The sequence below is a fragment of the Somniosus microcephalus genome, chromosome 30 (genome assembly GCF_052327205.1).
Source record: "Somniosus microcephalus isolate GS21.2 chromosome 30, FLI_Smic_1.0, whole genome shotgun sequence".
Lineage (NCBI taxonomy): Eukaryota > Metazoa > Chordata > Chondrichthyes > Squaliformes > Somniosidae > Somniosus > Somniosus microcephalus.
The window spans coordinates 26,019,124-26,043,685 of record NC_141016.1 but is presented as its reverse complement, the minus strand read 5'-3'; the positions used below and the strand labels follow the sequence as shown (position 1 = coordinate 26,043,685).

At 52.4% G+C, this 24,562-nt stretch overlaps 1 protein-coding gene across 1 annotated transcript in view; it reads left to right on the top strand.

Moving 5' to 3' along the window:
• Positions 1-24,562, top strand: part of dock5 (dedicator of cytokinesis 5) — a 283,772-nt gene that overhangs the window by 131,365 nt on the left and 127,845 nt on the right. Inside the window, exons 11-19 of the mRNA XM_085971247.1 lie at positions 1,300-1,372; positions 4,042-4,184; positions 5,844-5,969; positions 10,103-10,227; positions 12,386-12,484; positions 14,833-14,905; positions 20,016-20,119; positions 20,679-20,859; positions 21,963-22,060. Coding sequence (XP_085827373.1) covers positions 1,300-1,372; positions 4,042-4,184; positions 5,844-5,969; positions 10,103-10,227; positions 12,386-12,484; positions 14,833-14,905; positions 20,016-20,119; positions 20,679-20,859; positions 21,963-22,060 — 1,022 coding nt within the window. The remainder of the gene's footprint in view (positions 1-1,299; positions 1,373-4,041; positions 4,185-5,843; positions 5,970-10,102; positions 10,228-12,385; positions 12,485-14,832; positions 14,906-20,015; positions 20,120-20,678; positions 20,860-21,962; positions 22,061-24,562) is intronic.

Here is a 24,562-nt window from a genome sequence, read left to right as displayed (position 1 = left end):
GCAAAATTTTTGGTACACGCAGGTTGACAGGGAGAGACATGTGTGGAGAAATTTAACGCTGTCCTAAGGAGTTTTGGCCCTCAGCACGACTCTTGAGGTTCCTAACCGCCGAGCTCTTTCCCTGGGCCTATCCATTAGTGCTTCCAATACAATTGCTTGTGAGGTCTCTCCAGGCCGAGATTCAAGGCTGCAATGAGCAGGGTGCGGCTGGCCAGCAAGATGGCCCCTCCCCTTTAAGAGCTGGACGGCGCCAGTCTGTCTGGCTTCCATGGTAACCAACATCGCCTGAGCTTCGGTAGTGTTCTGAGGTAGCGCCTCGCTCCCCGACGTTTGTGCCTTAAGAGAGGTGTGTAGCGCCTGATTTAGCGCTCAAATCACGTCCAAAGGCGATAGATGCGAATTTTGCAGTCGGAGGCGACAATTAGCGCCGGGCGCTAAACTTTGCGCCCGGCCGATATTAGCGCCCCAAAATGGGCGACACCCAATTTTTCCGCCTTTATTACTTGTGTGTCTCCCCACCTCTGATGGCTCTGTTGCTAAGAGCACTGCCCAGTGTGGAACTGAGCTATACTGACCAAGAGGTTCCATTCACCTGCATTTTCAGCAAGGCTCACTAGATAGTGTTCAGGAGCAGGAATCCTGACTTATTGCCCCACCTCCCACCCCCCACACCGCCAACCGAGGCCAATTGGAGTAAGGTCAGCTAACTTAGCACAGACTAGGGATGGAACCCGAGATATTCCTGCTCTGGGTGGTTGGTGTATTAAACAACTGAGGCACCAGGCAGCTGCTGTTGCTCAGTGGGTAGCACCCTTGTATGAGTCAGAAGGTTGTGGGTTCAAGTCCCACTCCATGAAACTTGAGCACAAAAATCTAGGCTGACACTCCCAGTGCAGTGCTGAACGAGTGCTGCACTGTCGGAGGTGCCATCTTTCAGATGAGATGTTAAACCGAGGCCCCGTCTGCTCCCTCAGGAGGATGTAAAAGACCCCGCGGCACTATTTCGAAGAAGAGCAGGGGAGTTATCCCCGGTGTCCTGGCCAATATTTATCCCTCAATCAACATCACTAAAACACAGATTATCTGGTCATTATCACATTGCTGTTTGTGGGAGCTTGCTGTGTGCAAATTGGCTGCCACGTTTCCCACATTACAACAGTGACTACACTTCAAAAAAGTACTTCATTGGCTGTAAAGCGCTTTGAGATGCCTGGTGGTCGTGAAAGGCGCTATAGAAATGCAAGTCTTTCTTTCTTTCTTGCTAACTGGTTTGATTGATCTTTTTCTTTTCTTTTAAAGTCATGGACATCACAGACATGATCGGTGGGAGGAACGACGATGATGAGAAGCAGCACTTTATTCCCTTCCAGCAGTGAGTATTGCGGCTTGCGGTCTATTGAAGAAACAGCTGAGTGGCTCTTCAATCATTGGTTCCCCTTCTCAAACAGCTCGGACCCACAATGGTAATCGAGCAGTGGAATAAGTTACCGGGGAAAGATATTGAAGCTGGCAGCACAACTGGGCTCAAGAGAGTGTTGGAGAGAGAAGGGATTGAGCAGTATGGTGAGAAGGTGGGCTTGATCTATCAAAAAAGGGATGGGAGTGTTGGGTGTGGCGATCTTTCCCGTTCCTAAGATGTTGTGTCCTTGAGTCAGGTTGGATGCCGCCAACATGCTGCTATCAGTGAGTATTTAGAAGGTATTCCAACGGCTTAATAGACGGCATCACCCAGTGTGGTTCTAACCAATACAGACCAGACATTCCCGGTTTGGATCGCTGGTCTGTGCTGAGAAAATTGATCTCCACTAATGTAAGGGTAAGGAAGTCTTGCTACAATTGTACAGGGCCTTGGTGAGACCACACCTGGAGTACTGTGCACAGTTTTGGTCTCCTTATCTGATAAAGGATATACTTGCCCTGGAGGCGGTGCAACGAAGGTTCACTAGATTGATTCCTGGGGTGAGAGGGCTGTCCTATGAGGAGAGATTGTGTAGAATGGGCCGATACTCTCTGGAGTTTAGAAGAATGAGAGGTGGTCTCATTGGAACACAAGATTCTGAGGGGGATTGACAGGGTAGATGCTGAGAGGCTGTTTCCCCTGGCTGGAGAGTCTAGAACTAGGGGTCACAGTCTCAGGATAAGGGGTCGGCCATTTAGGACTGAGATGAGGAGGAATTTCTTCACTCAGAGGGTTGTGAATCTTTGGAATTCTCTACCCCAAAGGTCTGTGAATGCTGAGTCGTTGAGTATATTCAAGGCTGAGATCAATAGATTTTTGGGGGGAAAATTGAGTCGTGCCCCCTTTGGGGCGCTAACTTTGCCAGCGCTCCGAAAAATTTAGCGCCCCCGCGGCTGAAATTCATCCGAAGCACCCCAAGAGGGAAGAGGGTGCTATTGGAAGCGAACCGCCTTCCTCCTGGGGCGGCCGCGGTATTGCAGGCCTTCCTCTCCTTCTTAAAGGGGAGGGGCCATGCGCAGCGCGACCCGGGGCCCAGCTGGACCACCAGGGACCGGGAGTGCCGGCAAAAGAGCCCGGCACTCGAGGTCGCCTTATCTGAGGAAGGATGTTCTTGCCGTGGAGGGAGTGCAGCGAAGATTCACCAGGCTGATACCTGGGATGGCAGGAATGATGTATGAGGAGAGATTGGGTTGATTGGGCTTATACTCGCTGGAGTTTAGAAGAATGAGAGGGGATCTCATCGAAACTTATAAAATTCTAACAGGACTAGACAGACTAGATGCAGGAAGGATGTTCCCGATGGCAGGGGAGTCCAGAACCAGGGGTCACAGTCTAAGGATAAGGGGTAAGCCATTTAGGACTGAGATGAGGAGGAATTTCTTCACCCAGAGAGTGGTGAACCTGTGGAATTCTCTACCACAGAAGGCAGTGGAGGCCAATTCATTAAATATATTCAAGAAGGAGTTGGATATATTTCTTAAGGCTAAAGGGATCAAGGGATATGGGGAGAAAGCAGGGACAGGGTACTGAATTTGGATGATCAGCCATGATCTCATTGAATGGCGAAGCAGGCTCGAGGGGCCGAATGGCCTACTCCTGCTCCTATCTTCTATGTTTCAATGTTTAAGTGCCGGGCTCTTGGAGCGCAGCCGGCACTCCGCGGGGGAGGGGGCTGCAGAGGAGGCTGGAGATGGCAACGGGGGCAGGTGCTGGCAAGCGGCCAGCAACAAAATTGGGTGCCCGGCACCTCACCTTTAATTAGTGCCGCCCCGGCCGCAGGTAGGACCTCCTGAACCTGTCGGACATGGCGTCCGGCGGTAAGATGGGGCGCTACTGACGATCGCGGCCGGGGTGCGAGCAGGGCGCTACGCACGGCGATGACGTCATCGCCGGCAGTGCCGCGAGGCGCTAACGGTTACCGCCGCCACTAACCTCCTGCTGAATTTCGCAGGAGGCGTTGGCGGCGCCGCACCCAGGCGCTAGTTGCTTTGCGCCCCGTTGGCGCCCTCTGGAGGCGCAAAGCAACCAAATTTTTCCACCTTGGACTCTAGGGGAATCGAGGGATGTGGAGATTGGGCGGGAAAGTGGAGTTGAGGTCGATGATCAGCCAGGATCTTATTGAATGGCGGAGCAGGCTCGAGGGGCCGTATGGCCGACTCCTGCTCCTAATTCTTATGTATGTTCTTATCAGGCTCAGCTGTGATGGTCCCTGCTGTCGAATAGCTTACTTCAGGAAAAAGGGAGACAATTGGAGCGGCCCTTCTAGACGGGATGGGGAGACGTGGGAACAGGAGGAGGCCATTCAGCCCCTCATGGCTGATCTGTATCTTAACTCCATTTACCTGTCTTAGTTCCGTATCCTTTAATACCCTTGCCTACCAAGGTCGTAGGTCAGCCACGATCTTATTGAATGGCGGAGCAGGCTCGAGGGGCCAAATGGCCTACTCCTGCTCCTAATTCTAATGTTCTTAATGTGGTATTATAGGGTGCTAGAGCTGGCCACAGTATCGCTTGGCTAGGGAGGGGAAAAATCTGGCCCAGATCTACTCTGTGGAGACTCTTTTGTGTTCCGTTTCTTACAGGATTGCGATGGAGACCTACATCCGCCAGAGGCAGCTCATCATGTCACCCCTGCTGACGTCCAGAGTGATCGGGGAGAATGAGCCGTTGACCTCTGTGTTCAACAAAGTCATTGCAGCCAAAGAGGTCAACCACAAAGGGCAAGGTACCTACCCAATGTCTCTGGGGACAGTGCCAGTCTGCACAGCACATCCTGCCCAGCTCATTCAACTTTAGCAGGTGATACAGACTGGGGGAGAAAAGTCTTGGGTTAAGTTCACACTGTGTGAAATTACTAACAAGCAAAATTCAATTATGAGGACAGGCTGCATAAACCAGGCATGTATTCCCTTGAATATAGAAGATTAAAGGATGATCTAATTGAGGTGTTTAAGATGATTAAAGGAGCTGATCGGGTCAATAGAGAGAAACTATTTCCTCTGGTGGGGGGAGCCCAGAACAAGGGGGCATAACCTTAAAATTAGAGCCAGGCCGTTCAGGGGTGATGTCAGGGAGCACTTCCTCACACAAAGGGTAGTGGAAATCTGGAACTCTCTCCCCCATAAGCTGTTGAACCTGGGGGTCAATTGGAGATTTCAAAACTGAGATTGATAGATTTTTGTTAGACAAGGGTATTAAGGGTTATGGAAGCAAGGCGTGTCGATGGAATTGAGATAAAGATCAGCCATGATCTAAATGAATGGCGGAACAGGCTCGAGGGGCTGACTGGCCTCCTCCTGTTCCTGTGTTCCTAACGCGTTTGCATAATATTCTTCTGTCTGCCATTTTAACAAGAGCGTCGCTCATTCAAATATAAACCTGTTCACATGTCCAATAATAATTGGACACATTTTATTATAAAGCTCCCCAGTTCCTTGGTGAATAAATGCTGAAACTGAACTGGACCAGCCACATAAATGCTGTGGCTACAAGAGCAGGCCAGAGGCTGGGAATTCTGCGGCGAGTGTCTCACCTCCTGACTCCCCAAAGCCTTTCCACCATCTACAAGGCACAAGTCAGGAGTGTGATGGAATACTCTCCACTTGCCTGGATGAGTGCAGCTCCAACAACGCTCAAGAAGCTCGACACCATCCAGGACAAAGCAGCCCGCTTGATCGGCACCCCATCCACCACCTTAAACATTCACTCCCTCCACCAATTGATGTATGCATCACATCATCTTGGTGGTTGGTGTTATCTCGCACCCTGCGCAAACACTGTCCTAATGTGGTAGATCACGAGACCTTTATAGATAGACCAGCTACAAGTCCTGCTCCTGGGGCAGGTAGGCGTTTTGCTTCAGTTGTAGTCTCCAGGTCTTGAGCACACTGGTGTTCTGGTAACGACTTGACCTCTCATCTTCCCCCGTTGCCTGAGAGTCCGGTTTTCCCAAAGTGAGACTGCCCACTCCATTGGTTGGGGAGTCCCAGCCATTTGTGGCACATTATGGCAGCGCCCTTCTGCAACCCTTACACCGCCTCAGCCAAATGTCCAACCTTCACGTGTGAGATTAGGTAGCGAGCGTGGGCGGGCTATTCAACCGTGAAGACCATCCCGGCTGAGGAACTTCATGATGTCAGCTAGCACGAGGGGTCAAGAAAGAGAAGTCGGGCGGTCAGCAGTTTGGTGGGAATGCAGTCAAGGGCGCAGGAGGAGGCTCTCATGGACAAGATGAGCTCAGAGAGGGCATGGGAGAGAAACTAGAGAGAGACTGTAATGCCTGGAGCGCGCTGGACAAAATAGTGGTACAAGTATAGTTTGTGCGCAGAAGCAACATGTACATTCACCGGCGTTCTCAAACTGATGTCTGATCACCTTGTTCCAGGGCTGTGGGTCTCGATGAAGCTGCTTCCTGGGGATATCCAGCAGGTGCACAAGGATTTTCCACACTTGGTTGACAGATCAACGTCCGTGGCTCGGAAAATGGGATTTCCTGAGATCGTTCTTCCAGGTGAGGACCTGTTGCTGGAAGAGGAACAGATTTTGTTAAAATCACTTGGATGAGATGTCAGTGTACACTGGGGCACGAGCTGTCAGTGTACAAAGAATGAGAGGGGATCTCATTGAAACTTATAAAATTCTCACAGGACTGGACAGACTAGATGCAGGTAGGATGTTCCCGATGGTTGGGGAGTCCAGAACCAGGGGTCACAGTCTAAGGATAAGGGGTAAGCCATTTAGGACTGAGATGAGGAGGAATTTCTTCACCCAGAGCGTGGTGAACCTGTGGAATTCTCTGCCACAGAAGGCAGTTGAGGCCAATACATTAAATATATTCAAGAAGGAGTTGGATATATTTCTTAAGGCTAAAGGGATCAAGGGATATGGGGAGAAAGCAGGGACAGGGTACTGAATTTGGATGATCAGCCATGATCGCATTGAATGGCGAAGCAGGCTCGAGGGGCCGAATGGCCTACTCCTGCTCCTATCTTCTATGTTTCTATGTCTGTACACTGGGGTATGGGCTGTCTGTACACTGGGGTACGGGCTGTCTGTACACTGGGGTACGAGCTGTCTGTACACTGGGGTACGGGCTGTCTGTACACTGGGGTACGGGCTGTCTATACACTGGGGTACGAGCTGTCTGTACACTGGGGTACGGGCTGTGTGTACACTGGGGTACGGGCTGTCTGTACACTGGGGTACGAGCTGTCTGTACACTGGGGTACGGGCTGTCTGCACACTGGGGTACGAGCTGTCTGTACACTGGGGTACGGGCTGTGTGTACACTGGGGTACGAGCTGTCTGTACACTGGGGTACGGGCTGTCTGTACACTGGGGTAGGGACTGTCTGTACACTGGGGTACGGGCTGTCTGTACACTGGGGTACGAGCTGCCTGTGCACTGGGGTACGGGCTGTCTGTACACTGGGGTACGGGCTGTCTGTACACTGGGGTACGGGCTGTCTGCACACTGGGGTACGGGCTGTCTGTACACTGGGGTACAGGCTGTCTGTACACTGGGGTACGGGCTGTGTGTACACTGGGGTACGGGCTGTCTGTACACTGGGGTACGAGCTGTCTGTACACTGGGGTACGGGCTGTCTGTACACTGGGGTACGAGCTGTCTGTACACTGGGGTACGGGCTGTCTCTACACTGGGGTACGAGCTGTCTGTACACTGGGGTACGAGCTGTCTGTACACTGGGGTACGGGCTGTCTGTACACTGGGGTACGGGCTGTGTGTACACTGGGGTACGGGCTGTGTGTACACTGGGGTACGGGCTGTCTGTACACTGGGGTACGGGCTGTCTGTACACTGGGGTACGAGCCGTGTGTACACTGGGGTACGGGCTGTCTGTACACTGGGGTGCGGGCTGTGTGTACACTGGGGTACGAGCTGTCTGTGCACTGGGGTACGGGCTGTCTGTACACTGGGGTGCGGGCTGTGTGTACACTGGGGTACGGGCTGTCTGTACACTGGGGTACGAGCTGTCTGTACACTGGGGTACGGGCTGTCTGTACACTGGGGTACGAGCTGTCTGTACACTGGGGTACGGGCTGTCTGTACACTGGGGTACGGGCCGTCTGTACACTGGGGTACGAGCTGTCTGTACACTGGGGTACGGGCTGTCTGTACACTGGGGTACGGGCCGTCTGTACACTGGGGTACGAGCTGTCTGTACACTGGGGTACGAGCTGTCTGTACACTGGGGTACGAGCTGTCTGTACACTGGGGTACGGGCTGTCTGTACACTGGGGTACGGGCCGTCTGTACACTGGGGTACGAGCTGTCTGTACACTGGGGTATGAGCTGTCTGTACACTGGGGTACGGGCTGTCTGTACACTGGGGTACGGGCTGTCTGTACACTGGGGTACGGGCTGTCTGTACACTGGGGTACGAGCTGTCTGTACACTGGGGTACGGGCTGTCTGTACACTGGGGTACGGGCTGTCTGTACACTGGGGTACGGGCCGTCTGTACACTGGGGTACGGGCTGTCTGTACACTGGGGTACAGGCTGTCTGTACACTGGGGTACGGGCTGTGTGTACACTGGGGTACGAGCTGTCTGTACACTGGGGTACGGGCTGTCTGTACACTGGGGTACGGGCTGTCTGGACACTGGGGTACAAGGTGTCTGTACACTGGGGTACGAGCTGTCTGTACACTGGGGTACGGGCTGTCTGTACACTGGGGTACGAGCTGTCTGTACACTGGGGTAAGGGCTGTGTGTACACTGGGGTACGGGTTGTCTGTACACTGGGGTACGGGCTGTCTGTACACTGGGGTACGAGCTGTGTGTACACTGGGTAACGAGCTGTCTGTACACTGGGGTACGAGCTGTCTGTACACTGGGGTACGAGCTGTCTGTACACTGGGGTACGGGCTGTCTGTACACTGGGGTACGGGCTGTCTGTACACTGGGGTACGGGCTGTCTGTACACTGGGGTACGGGCTGTCTGTACACTGGGGTAAGGGCTGTCTGTACACTGGGGTACAGGCTGTCTGTACACTGGGGTACGGGCTGTGTGTACACTGGGGTACGAGCTGTCTGTACACTGGGGCACGAGCTGTGTGTACACTGGGGTACGGGCTGTCTGTACACTGGGGTACGGGCTGTCTGTACACTCGGGTACGAGCTGTCTGTACACTGGGGTACGGGCTGTCTGTACACTGGGGTACGAGCTGTCTGTACACTGGGGTATGGGCTGTCTGTACACTGGGGTACAGGCTGTGTGTACACTGGGGTACGAGCTGTGTGTACACTGGGGTACGAGCTGTCTGTACACTGGGGTACGGGCTGTCTGTACACTGGGGTACGAGCTGTGTGTACACTGGGGTACGGGCTGTCTGTACACTGGGGTACGGGCTGTCTGGACACTGGGGTACAAGGTGTCTGTACACTGGGGTACGAGCTGTCTGTACACTGGGGTACGGGCTGTCTGTACACTGGGGTACGAGCTGTCTGTACACTGGGGTAAGGGCTGTGTGTACACTGGGGTACGAGCTGTCTGTACACTGGGGTACGGGCTGTCTGTACACTGGAGTACGGGCTGTGTGTACACTGGGTAACGAGCTGTCTGTACACTGGGGTACGGGCTGTCTGTACACTGGAGTACGGGCTGTCTGTACACTGGGTAACGAGCTGTCTGTACACTGGGGTACGTGCTGTCTGTACACTGGGGTGCGGGCTGTCTGTACACTGGGGTATGAGCTGTCTGTACACTGGGGTACGGGCTGTCTGTACACTGGAGTACGGGCTGTGTGTACACTGGGTAACGAGCTGTCTGTACACTGGGGTAAGGGCTGTCTGTACACTGGGGTACAAGGTGTCTGTACACTGGGGTACGAGCTGTCTGTACACTGGGGTACGGGCTGTCTGTACACTGGGGTACGAGCTGTCTGTACACTGGGGTAAGGGCTGTGTGTACACTGGGGTACGGGCTGTCTGGACACTGGGGTACAAGGTGTCAGTGTACAGACAGCTGTGCACAAACCCAAATACTGTGGATGCTGGAAATCTGAAACATAAACAGAAAATGGTGGAAAAACTCAGCAGGTCATGCAGCATCTGTGGAGAGAACGCTCAAGGCCTCGCCCTTCCCTATCTCTGTAACTCCCTCCGTCCCCACAACCCACCCCCGAGATATCTGCGCTACTCTAATTCTGGCCTCTTGAGCATCACCGATTTTAATCTCTACGCCATTGGCGGCCGTGCCTTCAGCTACCAAGGCCCTGGGCTCTGGAATTCCCTCCCTAAACCTCTCCGCCTCTTTCCTCCTTTAAGATGCTCCTTAAAACCTACCTCACCTGCCCTAATTTCTCCATGTGTGGCTCGCTGTCAAATTCTGTTTGATAACGCTCCTGTGAAGCGCCTTGGGACATTTTACTGCGTTAAAGGCGCTATATAAATACACGTTGTTGTTGTTGTGAAGGGACAAGTTAACGTTTCCGCTATTGCCCTTTATCAGGACCCAGGATTGTCTGTTTTCTCCACAGATGCCGAGTGTTTCCAGCATTTTATTACTTAGATGTGAGTGTGGAAACACGGCTTTTTCCAAACCGGAGCGCCAGCTTAGTGCGGGGCGCCATCCTTTGTGGCTGTGCTGGGTGACGTGTAAGACTCCTGTCTGTTGTTGCAGGTGATGTTAGGAATGACATCTATGTCACCCTGGTCCAAGGAGAGTTCGACAAGGGAAAGAAGAAAACTCCGAAGAACGTGGAAGTGACGATGGCGGTGTATGACGAGGACGGTAATCGGATCGAGGTACGGAGACTGCCTTCTCCGCTTGACATCCCGCCACTCCTGTACATTTTATGCATCCTCGCACAGCTCAGTTTTCCAGGAGGGTTATCCCGCCACCCCACTAGAGGGAAGATATGGGAAGAAACCGGGAACAATGTAACTATAGGAAATAGCCTGTGCCCGCTGTGAGACTGTCGCAGAGTGCTTTTTTAAAAATTTGTTTATGGGATGTGGGCGTCGCTGGCAAGGCCAGCATTTACTGCCCATCTCTAATTGCCCTCGAGAAGGTGGTGGTGAGCTGCCGCCTTGAACCGCTGCAGTCCGTGTGGTGAAGGTACTCCCACAGTGCTGTTAGGGAGGGAGTTCCAGGATTTTGACCCAGCGATGATGAAGGATCGGCGATATACTTCTAAGTCAGGATGGTGTGTGACTTGGAGGTGATGGTGTTCCCATGCGCCTGCTGCCCTTGTCCTTTTCGGTGGAAGAGGTCGCGGGTTTGGGAGGTGCTGCCGAAGAAGCCTTGGTGAGTTGCTGCAGTGCATCTTGTAGATGGTACACACTGCAGCCACGGTGCACCGGTGGTGGAGGGAGTGAATGTTTAAGGTGGTGGATGGGGTGCCAATCAAGCGGGCTGCTTTGTCCTGGATGGTGTCGAGCTTCTTGAATGTTATTGGAGCTGCACTCATCCAGGCAAGTGGAGAGTATTCAATCACACTCCTTACTTGTGCCTTGTAGATGGTGGAAAGGCTTTGGGGAGTCAGGAGGTGAGACACTCGCCGCAGAATACCCAGCCTCTGACCTGCTCTAGTAGCCACAGTATTTATGTGGCTGGTGCAGTTAAGTTTCTGGTCAATGGTGACCCCCAGGATGTTGATGGTGGGGGATTCGGCGATGGTAATACCGTTGAATGTCAAGGGACGGTGGTTAGACTCTCGCTTGTTAGAAATAGCCATTGCCTGGCACTTCTGTGGTGCGAATGTTACCTGCCACTTATCAGCCCAAGCCTGAACGTCGTCCAGGTCTTGCTGCATGCGGGCATGGACTGCTTCATTATCTGAGGAGTTGCGAATGGAACTGATCACTGTGCAGTCATCAGCGAACATCCCCATTTCTGACCTTATGTTGGAGGGAAGCTCATTGATGAAGCAGCTGAAGATGATTGGGCCTAGGACACTGCCCCGAGGAACCCCTGCAGCAATGTCCTGGGGCTGAGATGATTGACCTCCAACCATCTTCCTTTGTGCTAGGTATGACTCCAGCCAGTGGAGAGTTTCCCCTGCCCCCCCACCGATTCCCATTGAGTTTTCCCCCCGATTCCCATTGACGCTCCAGTGGAGTATCTGAGTCCTCCTCAGTGCCACAGTGCAGAAACACCGAGCAAGATCACACCCATTCCCCGCACAGGGGCAGCATCGACCTGCAGACTGCACTTGCGTGCCCACCAGGCAGCCAGTGTCAGAGCGAGACTGGCAGCAGGCGGCACAGCCGAGAGTCGGGCATCCGTTCATGGATGTGCACTTGGGATGCTGTAACCTGCAGGGCTACGGACCAAGAGCTGGGAAGTGGGATTAGGCTGGATAGCTCTTTGTTGGCCGGCGCGGACACGATGGGCCGAAATGGCCTCCTTCCGTGCTGTAACTTTCTATGATTCACCTAAATCAGTGGATGGAAACCATCTTAGAAAGATGGAGCTTTGCTCTCAGAAAATAAGAGTTTCCTGGTTAGATGAATTTAGCCTTTGCAAACTGGTGGTGCCACCACCTTTCTGTGACAACCAAATACACAATTTTCTTACAATTTAACAATCTGATTTACAGATTAGCCAAATATATCCACAATAGCTCACAAGAAATGAGGGGGAAATTAGCAAAATGTTGACCTACTCTACTGGGCTGTGCGATGGAATATGGAGTGTACCTGCAGTCTAAGTTGTGACAAGCCAACGTCCCACTGTGTTTTGTGTGACTACGTGTTCCCGCTGCCCATAGTCAGGGCCGTTTGTGATCTGTCAGTATCGAAGCAGTTACGTCAGCTTTTGCTGGTATTTTCCAATGGTTGACGGATCTTTACTCCAGACTCTAACCCTCCTGTACCTTGGGAGGGTCTGGGAGGCTCTCTGTTCCCCAGCACTCAATGCCCTCGCCACCCTTTAAACATCTCGCTGTCATTCTTCCAACAGAAAGCGATATTCCCTGGGGCAGGCTACGAGGGGATATCGGAGTACAAGTCGGTCATCTACTATCAAGTGAAACAGCCATTCTGGTACGAAACAGTTAAGGTGGGTTTTTTCTCTCTCCAAACTATTGGTGCTATAAACATTGCAGAGTTACCACAGTGCAGCAGAGGGTGAATGCCAAGAAGGTTCCAACTCAGTGATGCTCTCTCACCTCTGAGGGTTGGAGCTCCACTCCAGAGATGTGAGCACAAAATCTAGGCTGACACTCCCAGTGCAGTACTGAGGGAGAGCTGCACTGTCCGAGGGGCAGTACCGAGGGAGAGCTGCACTGTCAGAGGGGCAGTACCGAGGGAGAGCTGCACTGTCGGAGGGGCAGTACTGAGGGAGAGCTGCACTGTTGGAGGGGCAGTACTGAGGGAGCGCTGCACTGTTGGAGGGGCAGTACTGAGGGAGCGCCGCACTGTTGGAGGGGCAGTACTGAGGGAGCACTGCACTGTCAGAGGGGCGGTACTAAGGCAGCGTTGCACTGTCGGAGGGTCAGTACTGAGGGAGTGCTGCACTGTCCGAGGGGCAGTACCGAGGGAGAGCTGCACTGTCAGAGGGGCAGTACCGAGGGAGAGCTGCACTGTCGGAGGGGCAGTATTGAGGGAGCACAGCACTGTCGGAGGGGCAGTACTGAGGGAGCGCTGCACTGTCGGAGGGGCAGTACTGAGGGAGCGCCGCACTGTCGGAGGGGCAGTACTGAGGGAGTGCCGCACTGTCGGAGGGGCAGTACTGAGGGAGCGGTGCACTGTCGGAGGGGCAGTACTGAGGGAGCGCCGCACTGTCGGAGGGGCAGTACTGAGGGAGCGCTGCACTGTCGGAGGGGCAGTACTGTGGGAGTGCCGCTCTGTCGGAGGGGCAGTACTGAGGGAGTGGTGCACTGTCGGAGGGTCAGTACTGAGGGAGCGCTGCACTGTCGGAGGGGCAGTATTGAGGGAGCGCTGCACTGTCGGAGGGGCAGTACTGAGGGAGCGCCGCACTGTTGGAGGGGCAGTAATGAGGGAGCACAGCACTGTTGGAGGGGCAGTACTGAGGGAGCACAGCACTGTTGGAGGGGCAGTACTGAGGGAGCGCTACTCTGTAGGAAGGGGCAGTATTGAGGGAGTGCTGCACTGTCGGAGGGGCAGTACTGAGGGAGCGCTGCACTGTCAGAGGGGCAGTATTGAGGGAGCGCTACGCTGTCAGGGGCAGTACTGAGGGAGCGCTGCACTGTCGGAGGGACAGTACTGAGGGAGCGCTGCACTGTCGGAGGGACAGTACTGAGGGAGCGCTGCACTGTCGGAGGGACAGTACTGAGGGAGCGCTGCACTGTCGGAGGTGCGTCTTTCGAATGACACGTTAAACCGAGGCCCCGTCTGCCCCCTCAGGTGGACGTATAAGATCCCATGGTACAATTCGAAGAAGAGCAGGAGAGTTCCCCCGGTGCCCTGACCAATATTTATCCCTCAACCAACATCACTAAAACCAAGTTACCTAGTTATGATCACATTGCTGTTTGTGGGACCTTGCTGTGCGCAATTTGGCTGCCGCACTTCCCACATTATGACAGTGACTACAAAAGTACTTCGTTGGCTGCGAAGCGCTTTGGGACATCCTGAGGTCATGAAAGGTGCTATAGAAATGCAAGTCTTTCTTTCTTTCCATCACCAGTCTCTCCTGAGCTAGTTGATGTCAACGGTTGAGATGTTATATTTTTTATTCATTTATTGTTAGCATTTATTGCCCATCCCTAATTGATCTCGAGAAAGTGGTGGTGAGTCACCTTTTGAAACAACTGAGTGACCAGTTCAGAGGGCAGTTAAGAGTCAACCACATTGCTGTGGGTCTGGAGTCACATATCGGCCAGACCGGGTAAGGGTGACAGATTTCCTTCCCTAAAGGACATTAGTGAACCAGATGGGTTTTTATGACAATCCGATAGTTTCATGGTCACCATTACTGATATTAGCTCTTTATTCCAGATTTATTTAATCAGCTGAATTTTAAATTCCCCAGTTGCCATGGTGAACTCATGTCCTTGGATGATTAGTCCAGGCCCCTGGTTACTAGTCCAGTAACATAACCACTATACTTCTCTACCCCTATAATTGATCTAAGCTAGGAAGGGGAGGAATCTGCCCAGGTTGCTGCTGTTAATTATTACCTGGTGTGTGGATGTGGGGTGAGGAGGGGATCAGGGTTGCCTGCGATGCCCCGACACAGTTTCTTCGGCCTGGCCATGATCAATGTCTGGGCCCACGCACGGAGGCTGGTCACTTGGGTGCGGAACTGAAGTGAGGGGCTGCCCCTTCCCCTAGAGGCGGTGCCCCATCACAACAGTGTCTTCAGGTCAGTGGGGGGCTGGGGCGAGGCGGGGCGGTGGAGAAACCTGAACTCAGCAATCCCAATTGTTTTCCTTTCGCTTGAAGGTGGCGATTGCGATTGAGGAGGTTCACCGCTGCCACCTACGCTTCACGTTTCGACACAGGTCCTCGCAAGAGTGTAAGTTGCAAACTTTTTTTTTGGCAGGAATTGTTTCGGCCGACTGCCTGTTAAAGGCAGCAGAAAATAAAAATGGCAGCAATCTGAATTTTCATAACTGTTCTCCAAGAATTTTCCTCCCTTTCTCCTTGGATCTCATGGCGGAAAACATCCAACAGCAAATAAGAGGGTAGTCGGGCAAAGTATTGGGGCTGTAACATCTGTGATTGTTTCACCAACCTGACTGTCACTCCCCCTGGTTGATTCAGGGTATGAGAGAAGCAACGTTAAAGCAGGTTGCCGGTGAGCTTGCCTATATGGGCAATGCAACACTTAATGTGGCTTTAACATAAGGACATAGGAAATAGGAGCAGGAGTAGGCCACTTGGCCCCTCGAGCCTGCTCCGCCATTCAATAAGATCATGGCTGATCTTGGGCTCAAAGCCACTTCCCAGCCCGCTCCCCATAACCCTTCACTCCCTTATCTTGTAAAAAATTTGTCTATCTCCACTTTAAATGTATTTAATGACCCAGCCTCCACAGCTCTCTGGGGCAGAGAATTCCACAGATTTACGACCCTCTGAGAGAAGAAAGTCCTCCTCATCTCAGTTCTAAAAGGGCGGAATCTTTATTGTGAAACTATGCCCCCGAGTTCTAGATTTCCCCATGAGGGGAAACATCCTCTCTGCATCTACCCTGTCGAGCCCCCTCAGTATCTATCTATTTATTTATTTATATTTATATTATATTATTATCTATATATAAAGCGGTTGGTTTGACTGTCCGTCTGTCTGTCCGCTATACACTCAAAAGTTATAGAGCGTACCTACACATATATTATATCAAAAGAAAGCTGATGATCAGGGGAGTGTCATAGGCATATTTACTTTTTGGTCAGACAAAAATTGTTCGGACAGTATACAAAAAAGTTTCAAAAATCCGCTGACGTGATGGTTGACCAATCGTACAGGGGATAGCGTTGACTGACGTGATGGTTGACCAATCCTACAGTTCAGTGACCTGATGGTTGACCAATCGGTGCGTCACAGGCGGGACCTAATCCTGCAGCCTCCCGAAACCTCGTCGCCATTTATTCCCCTGCTTTTCCTCAACAGCGAGCGGGGCAGCTGCGTCAGCCCGCCAGAGCGGGAGGTGAGTTGGGGTCACTCGGGCCGGGCCTCACAACCGCTCGGCCCGAGACACAGAGCGGGGGAGCGGCAGCGGGCGGCCGTCAACCGCGCGGCCCGAGACACAGAGCGGGGGAGCGGCAGCAGCCGGCCACCAACCGCGCGGCCCTCTAAACTGCCCTGGCAACGCCGGGCCCCCCCAGCTAGTCTTATATGTTTCGATAAGATCACCTCTCATTCTTCTAAATTCCAATGAGTATAGGCCCAGCTGCTCAATCCTTCCTCATAAGTCAAACCCCTCATCTCTGGAATTAATCTAGTGAATCGTCTCTGAACTGCCTCCAATGCAAGTATATCCTTCCTTAAATAAGGAAACCAAAACTGTACGCAGTACTCAAGGTGTGGTCTCACCAATACCCTGTACAGTTGTAGCAGGACTTCCCTGCTTTTATACTCCAACCCCCTTGAAATAAAGACCAATAAATTCCATTTGCCTCAGAAAGCAGGCAGGCCGCAGGCTCCACCCCGGTCTGTGCTGAGTTGTGTGCGCACAGTCAGGCTATAGCAGTTGGGAGTGCTGCATTCAGCCTCCCCATGCCTGGTCTGAGGAGTGGAAATCCAGTCACACCCATTGGAGATTGCAGTGCAGAGTCAGGGTTAGGATCCGGAGGAGAGATTGAGTAGATCGGGCCTATGCTCTCTAGAAGAATGAGAGGTGATCTCATTGAAACACAAGATTCTGAGGGGGGATTGACAGGGTAGATGCTGAGAGGTTGTGTTCCCTGGCTGGAGAGTCTAGAACTAGGGGGCATAGTCTCAGGATAAGGGGTCGGCCATTTAAGACTGAGATGAGGAGGAATTTCTTCACTCAGAGGGTTGTGAATCTTTGGAATTCTCTGCCCCAGAGGGCTGTGGATGCTGAATCGTTGAGTATATTCAAGGCTGATTTTTGGACTCTAGGGGAATCAAGGGATATGGAGATCGGGCGGGAAAGTGGAGTCGAAGTTGAAGATCAGCCATGATCTTATTGAATGGCGGAGCAGGCTCGAGGGGCCGTGTGGCCGACTCCTGCTCCTATTTCTTATGTATGTTCTTATCAGGCTCAGCTGTGATGATCCCTGCTGCCGAATAGCTTACTTCAAGAAAAAAAGGAGACAATTGGAGCGGCCCTTCTAGACGGGATGGGGGGACTTGGGAACAGGAGGAGGCCATTCGGCCCCTCATGGCTGATCTGTATCTTAACTCCATTTACCTGTCTTAGTTCCGTATCCTTTAATACCCTTGCCTACCAAAAATTTATCAGTCCCCAGTTTAGAAATTTTCAATTGACCTCCAGCCTCAACAGCTTTTTGCGGGAGAGAGTTCCGGGGTTGGGAGGCGGGGAGGCATGGCAGCGGTGCAAGAGAATATGACCCCGATTTTCGGCTTGTGTGGGGAATGGTCGGATTTCCCCGAATGTGGGGTTTCTGACACACATAAAAAAGTGTCAGCCAGCTCCACGCAATTTTCCCTCAAGTGGCCAATTAATTCCCAGCATGTGGGAAGCCTTGCTAATTGTCCAATTCGAGTCATAAATCCCCACACTATGATGTCATCATTCGTGGTGCTTTCAAAGTGTCCAGCAAGCTTCTCCACCTCTGCAGGCTTCTCAACCACTCTTGCACAATGGCAGAGGAGCCTGCACCAGCTGCTGCCAGCGGCAGAGGCCGAGCTGCCTTCAAATTCGACGAGGCTTCACTACAGGCATTATTGGATGGGGTTAGGGCCCACAGGGAGGTCCCCTTCCCTAGGTCAGGGAGGAAGAGGCCTCCCACTGAGACCAAGGCTGCATGGATGCAGGTGTCAGCAGATGTCAACTCGCTGGGAGTCACCAGAAGAACCTTGGCATTACATCTCTATCTCCTTCCTTTACTCCCCCACAGTACCATCCAGAGCCCCCGTCCTCACTGTGGAGGAGGAAGAGGCTGTGCAGCCAGACTCCTCAGAGGAAGCTCCAACCTCTGAGGGCGCAGCGTCAGCAGAAGTAAGCGCACCCAGCACCAGCGCAGACACTCACACCTCGGGGGGACCTTCAGGACATAGAGTAGTGTTGTCACCTTATGTTTCACAGCTCACAAGTGAGCCTCAGTAGATTCTGGAGACAGGGACAGTAGTGGAGAGTCCTCGTCGGAGGGCGCAGGACTCTGCCAGCTCAGCTCAGCTGTGCTGCATGTCGACCCTCTGCCTCTGAGTCCATCCGCAAGAGAAGAGGTGATGGATCTCCATGCACAGATGCAGGAGTCTCTGGCAGGTTTTGTCTCCAGGGTCGCTGCGAGTGTGGAGCGAATGGAGGAGTCCATAGCGACCATGAGCAGAGCCTTTGTGGAGTCATTGGCACATGAACGCATCACCATGGAAAGGTTGGCAACCTCCATGCAGGAGATAACTCGCCAGGGTACGGAAAACATGGTGAGTGCTCATAAGAGAATGACATCTCTTGAGGAGCGTTGGCCATGTGTTGAACAGAGAAACCGGATCTTCATGGAAGTCCTTCTGAGTAGGACTGCCAGTGCAGAAACGGGTCCCCATGGCCCCCTAAAGCGCAGCAAGGTGCTCTCAAGCCACTTCCAAGCGCTGGCCCCTTCTGGCCTGTGCAGCTTCAGGTGAGTGAGCAGCAGCCTGGTGCTCCTGGTGCTCATCCTGCTGTTCCTGGTTCTGCTGCTGCCGCCTCTGCTGTTGGAGATCCTCTAATGCCAGGAAGGGAATGTCCCAAAGGCCTCCCATGCAGATGCCTCGGTTGAGGAGGTCCTGAGTTAGGGTGGTGAGAGGGGCTTCCCAGGAGCTCACACTAGAGAAGTGTGTGAGGCTCCAACTTTCTGCAGCTGCTCCGAAGGCTTCAAAAAGTTCCCCCAAGCCTTGATCAACAAGGTCCTGCAGCCTGCAAATGCTGCCTCTTTAAATCTCTTCAGCCCTCAGCGACCTGCTGCTGCAAGCAAGCAAGCCAGCTGTTTTCACGCCAGCTCTCAGCAGCGGGGTTCCCTGCAGGCGGGTTTCAGGTGGGGAAAGCCCCAAAGTCGCAACGGCCCCGGAAAATCTTCCTTAACAAGGTGATCATTGGTGATTAGTGCTCCGACGAGCAGTCCCGCCAGCGGCGGCTGGGACTGAAGCGGGTGACGGAGAAATGGCGGTCCGAAAGTCAGATGGGGCGGGGAATCGGGCAGGGGGGTCCCGACCCGCTTTTTCGCCGATTTTCGGCCCCCAGCCGCATGAAAAGCCGCCCGACGGCGGCCAGAAAATCGGGGCCTATAACTTTGAAAAGGGGAATCAAACCAAAACCTGAAATGGTAAATGTTTTTTAAAAAGCACAGAGACTTGAAGGTACCCTCATCCCTGCCTTTGTTACCTCCAGACTTGACTATTCCAACGCACTCCTGGCTGGCCTCCCACATTCCACTCTACATAAACTTGAGGTCATCCAAAGCTCGGCTGCCCATGTCCTAACTCGCACCAAGTCCCGTTCACCCATCACCCCTGTGCTCGCTGACCTACATTGGCTCCTGGTTAAGCAACGCCTCGATTTTAAAATTCTCATCCTTGTTTTCAAATCCCTCCGTGGCCTCGCCCCTCCCTATCTCTGTAATCTCCTTCAGCCCCACAACCCCCGGGATATCTGCGCTCCTCAAATTCTGCCCTCTTGAGGATCCCTGATTATAATCGCTCAACCTTTGGTGGCCGTGCCTTCTGTTGCCTGGGCCCTAAGCTCTGGAATTCCCTGCCTAAACCTCTCCGCCTCGCTACCTCTCTTTCCTCCTTTAAGACGCTCCTTAAAACCGACCTCTTTGACCAACCTGCCCTAATTTCTCCTTATGTGGCTCGGTGTCAAATTTTGTTTGATAATCGCTCCTGTGCAGCGCCTTGGGACGTTTTACTTCGTTAAAGGCGCTATATAAATACAAGTTGTTGTTGTTCTGCTAGCCTTTGTGGAGTTTGTCCCTTTTATTAATTGCCTGTTACTGTACCTGCAGCAAAAGATAAGTCTGAGAAGCTCTTTGGAATGGCGTTTGTGAAGTTAATGAAGGTGGACGGCACCACGCTACGTGATGGGAAGCACGACTTAATCGTCTTTAAGGTAGGCAGGGGAAGACTGGCAGCTTCAGGAGCAAGGCGTCTCAGCGGTATCCGTGTGAGTGTGCATGAGTGAGTGTGTGTGTGAGTGACTGAGTGTATGTGTGAGTGTGTGTGCGTGCGTGCGTGAGTGAGTGTGTGTGTGTGTGTGTGAGTGAGTGTGTGAGTGAGCGTGTGAGTGTGTGAGTGAGCGTGCGTGCATGAGTGTGTGTGCGTGACTGAGTGTATGTGTGAGTGAGTGTGCGTGAGTGTGAGTGTGTGTGTGCGTGAGTGAGTGAGTGTGTGTGTGAGTGTGAGTGACTGTGTGCGTGAGTTAGTGTGAGTGACTAAGTGTGTGCGTGAGTTAGTGTGAGTGAGTGTGTGTGCATGAGTGAGTGTTTGAGTGAGTGTGTGTGTGAATGAGTGTTTAAGTGCGTGAGTGTGTGTGTGTGTGTGAGTGAGTGAGAACTCACCACACCATACGGCTTCAGGAACCCTTCCAGAGCACCACCTCCTTAATGACATTTAACAATAAAATGTTCCAAAATATAACGGTATCGGCTACAAATGTGATTCATCGACAGGGAGACACGAAGAAAGCTGAAGACGCCAAGTGCTACCTAACGCAGCCTGGGACAAAGGAGGAGCAGGAGGCGAGAGAGAGCCAGCTTGGGAAGGGAATGCACCACTCCACTAGCTTATCTGTCATCAAAGACAGTTTTCAGATTTCAACTCTCGTCTGCTCAACAAAACTTACCCAAAATGGTAGGTTTCAAACAAAGAGAAGGTGCAGGGGCCAATGGAGTCAAATCTTGTTGTACAGTTGAGTTTGAACGAGACTAAAGCTCTCTTCACTCTCGTCCATCGATGTGCCTGACTTTCCACTTTAAAGAGCTCCCTCTACTGCAAGCGTGTGATATTTTCATCCAGTCCTGGATGAGATGAAATTTTCTCCAATTAAACATTGGGAAGACTGAAGCCATTGTCTTCGGTCCCCACCACAAACTCCGGTCCCTCACCACCGACTCCACCCCTCTCGCTGCTCACTGCCTGAGGCTGAACCAGACTGTTCGCAGTCTCGGCGTCCTATCTGACCCGGAGCTGAGCTTCCGACCCCATCACCAAGACCACCTATTTCCGCCTCCGTAATATCATCCATCTCCGCCCCTGCCTCGGCCCATCTGCTGCTGAAACCTTCATCTCCTGCCCATCTTCGACCCTCTGTAAACTTCATCCAAAACTCTGCTGCCCGTGTCCTAACTCGCACCAAGTCCCGGTCACCCATCACCCCCTGTGCTCGCTGACCCACATTGGCTCCCGGTCCGGCAACGCCTCGATTTTAAATTTCCCATCCTCCTGTTTAAATCCCTCCATGGCCGCCCCCCTCCCTATCTCTAACACCCTCCAGCCCTACAACCCTCCAAGAGCTCTACGTTCCTCCAACTCTGGCCTCTTGCGCATCCCCCACTTCCTTTGCCCCACCATTGGCGGCCGTGCCTTCAGCCGTTTCGGCCCTAAGCTCTGGAATTCCCTCCCTAAACCATAAAATGGATGTAAAAAGTTCCCATGTCACTATTTCGAAGAATAGCAGGGGAGTTCTCCCCGGAGTCCTGGCCAACATTTATCTCTCAACTAACATCAATAAAAAAGGACAGATTATATGGTCATATATCTCATTGCTATTTGTGGGATCGCGCTGTGTGCAAATTTCCTACATTACAACAGTGACTACACTTCAAAAGTACTTAATTGGCTGTAAAGCAGTTTGGGACGTCCTCAGGTCCTGAAAGACGCTGTAGAAATGCAAGTCATTTTTTTACTGGCAGTTCTGATGCATATTTAATATTTTGTATAAATTGTGTTCACAGTTGACTTGTTGGGTCTGTTAAACTGGCGATCCAGTCACCAGAGTGTTGAACAAAACCTCAAGCAGTTAATGGAAGTGGATGGTAACGAGATTGTAAAGGTAAGTGCCTGGGGATTGTGGATATATAAATGACCTGGATATTGGAATACAGAGTACAATTTCAAAATTTGCCGATGACACCAAACTTAGGGTTGTGGCAAACAGTGAGGAGGATACCAATCGACTGCAACAGGACATAGAAAGGCTAGCAGAATGGGCAGATGAGTGGCAGATGGAATTTAATACCGAGAAGTGTGAGGTGATGCATTTTGGCAGAAGGGCTAGGGAGAGGCAATATACACTTAATGGCACAGTTTTAAAGAGTGTGCAGTGACAGAGGGACCTGGGGGTTCATGTGTATAGATCTTTGAAGGTGGCAGGACATATTGAGAGAGTGGTTAGCAAAGCATATGGGATCTTGGGCTTCATAAATTTGAGTACAAAAGCAGGGAAGTTAGGCTGAGCCTTTATAAAGCTCTGGTTAGGCCACAACTGGAATATTGTGTCCAGTTCTGGTCACCACACTTTAGGAAGGATGTGAAGGTCCTTAAGAGGGTGCAGAGGAGATTTACCAGAATGGTTGCAGGGATGGGGGATCTTAGCTACAAGGACAGGTTGGAGAAGCTGGGGTTGTTCTCCTTGGAGCAGAGGAGGTTGAGGGGAGATTTGATTGGGGTGTACAAGATTATGACAGGTTTGAATAAGGTAGACAGAGAAAGGCTGTTCCCATTAGCTGATGGTACAAGGACTAGGGGACACAGATTTAAGGTTCTGGGCAAGAGATACAGGGGGGGCGTGAGGAAGAACTTTTTTACACAGCGAGTGGTGAGGACCTGGAACTTGCTGCTGACGAGAGTGGTGGAAGCTGAGACACTCAATGTTTTCAAGGGGAGACTGGATAGGCACTTGAGGGAAATAAACTTGCAGGGCTACGGGGATAGAGCGGGGGAATGGGACTGACTGGATTGCTCTACAGAGAGCCGGCACGGACTCGATGGGCCGAATGGCCTCTTTCTATGCCGTAATGACGCTATGACTCTATGACACATGCCCACCTCGACCTGCCCTGGTCTCGTTCAGTTTCCCAGTGATGTTCTTACCGCATCATAGAGAAATAACAAGTGGTGTCTTCAGCTGTAGCAAAGGCAAGGAAGTCTATGATGGTCCATCAAGTAAAACACAACAGCAATCTTCAAAGATCGGTTCGACCGGGAACGTTGTTGTTTTTGGAGAACCATAGAATAGCGCAGCACGGAAGGAGGCCATTCAGCCCATCGAGTCTGTGCCGGCTCTTTCGAAGAGCAATCCGGTTAGTCCCACTCCCCCGCTCTTTCACCAGATCCAATATTGGTGCATTTCTAAAAAAAATGTACGATTGTGACTTTGTGTTTGCATTTCTGGGCTGCCGCAACCTTTAAAGAGAATGTGCGATCACCACTTTACAAAATTCAACAAAAAATACAATTGACTACGTTAACTTTTAGTTTATCTTTGTATGTAACCAAAGTGGACTGGAGACAAAAACTTGAAGGTAAATCAGTGTCAGAGCAGTGGGAGGCATTCAAGGAGGAGATCCGGAGGGTTCAGAGCAAGCATGTTCCCTTAAAGAAAAAGGGTGGGACTAACAAATCTAGAGCCCCCTGGATGTCGAGGGACATACAGGGTAGGATAAAGAAAAAAAGGGAAGCTTATGACAGATACCGAGGACTCAATACTGCAGAAAGCCGAGAGGAGTATAGAAAGTGCAGGGGTGAAATTAAAAAGGAAATTAGGAAAGCAAAGAGAGGGCATGAAAAAATATTGGCAAGTAAAATCAAGGAAAACCCAAAGGGCTAAAAATTCAGTTTGGGGCGCCAAGCTCGCCTGGGCGCCGGAATTACCGCTGCGCGCGGAGCCACTTGCGCCATCGGGATATTCAGTTTCTGCGCCCCAAATGGAAGGCGGCCGCTAAACGAGGCTTCCCGCGCCCCGCTTGGGGCGCTGAAATTGAATATCGGCGCGCAAAGTGCCGCAGCGCCACCCGCTGCGGCATGGCACGCAGCGGTACTGCAGGCCTTCCTTCCACTGTTAAGGGGGAGGTGGCTGCAACAGCGCGATCCCCGCTCGCGAGTGCCGGCAAATGAGCCCGGCACCAAGGAGAAGTGCCGGGCTCTCGGGAAACAGCCGGCAATGCCGCGGGGGGGGGGGGGGTGGTGTAGGAGGCCGGGGACGGAGGTGCGGGCAGGCGGCCGCCGAAAAAGCGGCCGGCCGCACCTCCACCTTAACTCGCTCCACTACCGCCACAGGTTGGCCCCTGTGTACCGGTCGCTATTTGCGGCCGGCGCGGAAGAGGCGGGCGCGACCTAATATGGCGTTCGGGGCGGTAGCGGGGCGCTGCGCACACCGATGACGTCATCGGTGGCGGCGCAGCGCTACAGGCTAACGCCGCCATTAGCGCCCCGCTAAATATCGCGGTGGTTGTGGCCAGTGGCGCTAAAGCCTCTGAGTGGCCTCTTTGGGCGCAAACTGGTGGTGCAAGCAACTGAATTTCTAGGCCAAAATGTTTTATAAATACATTAAGAG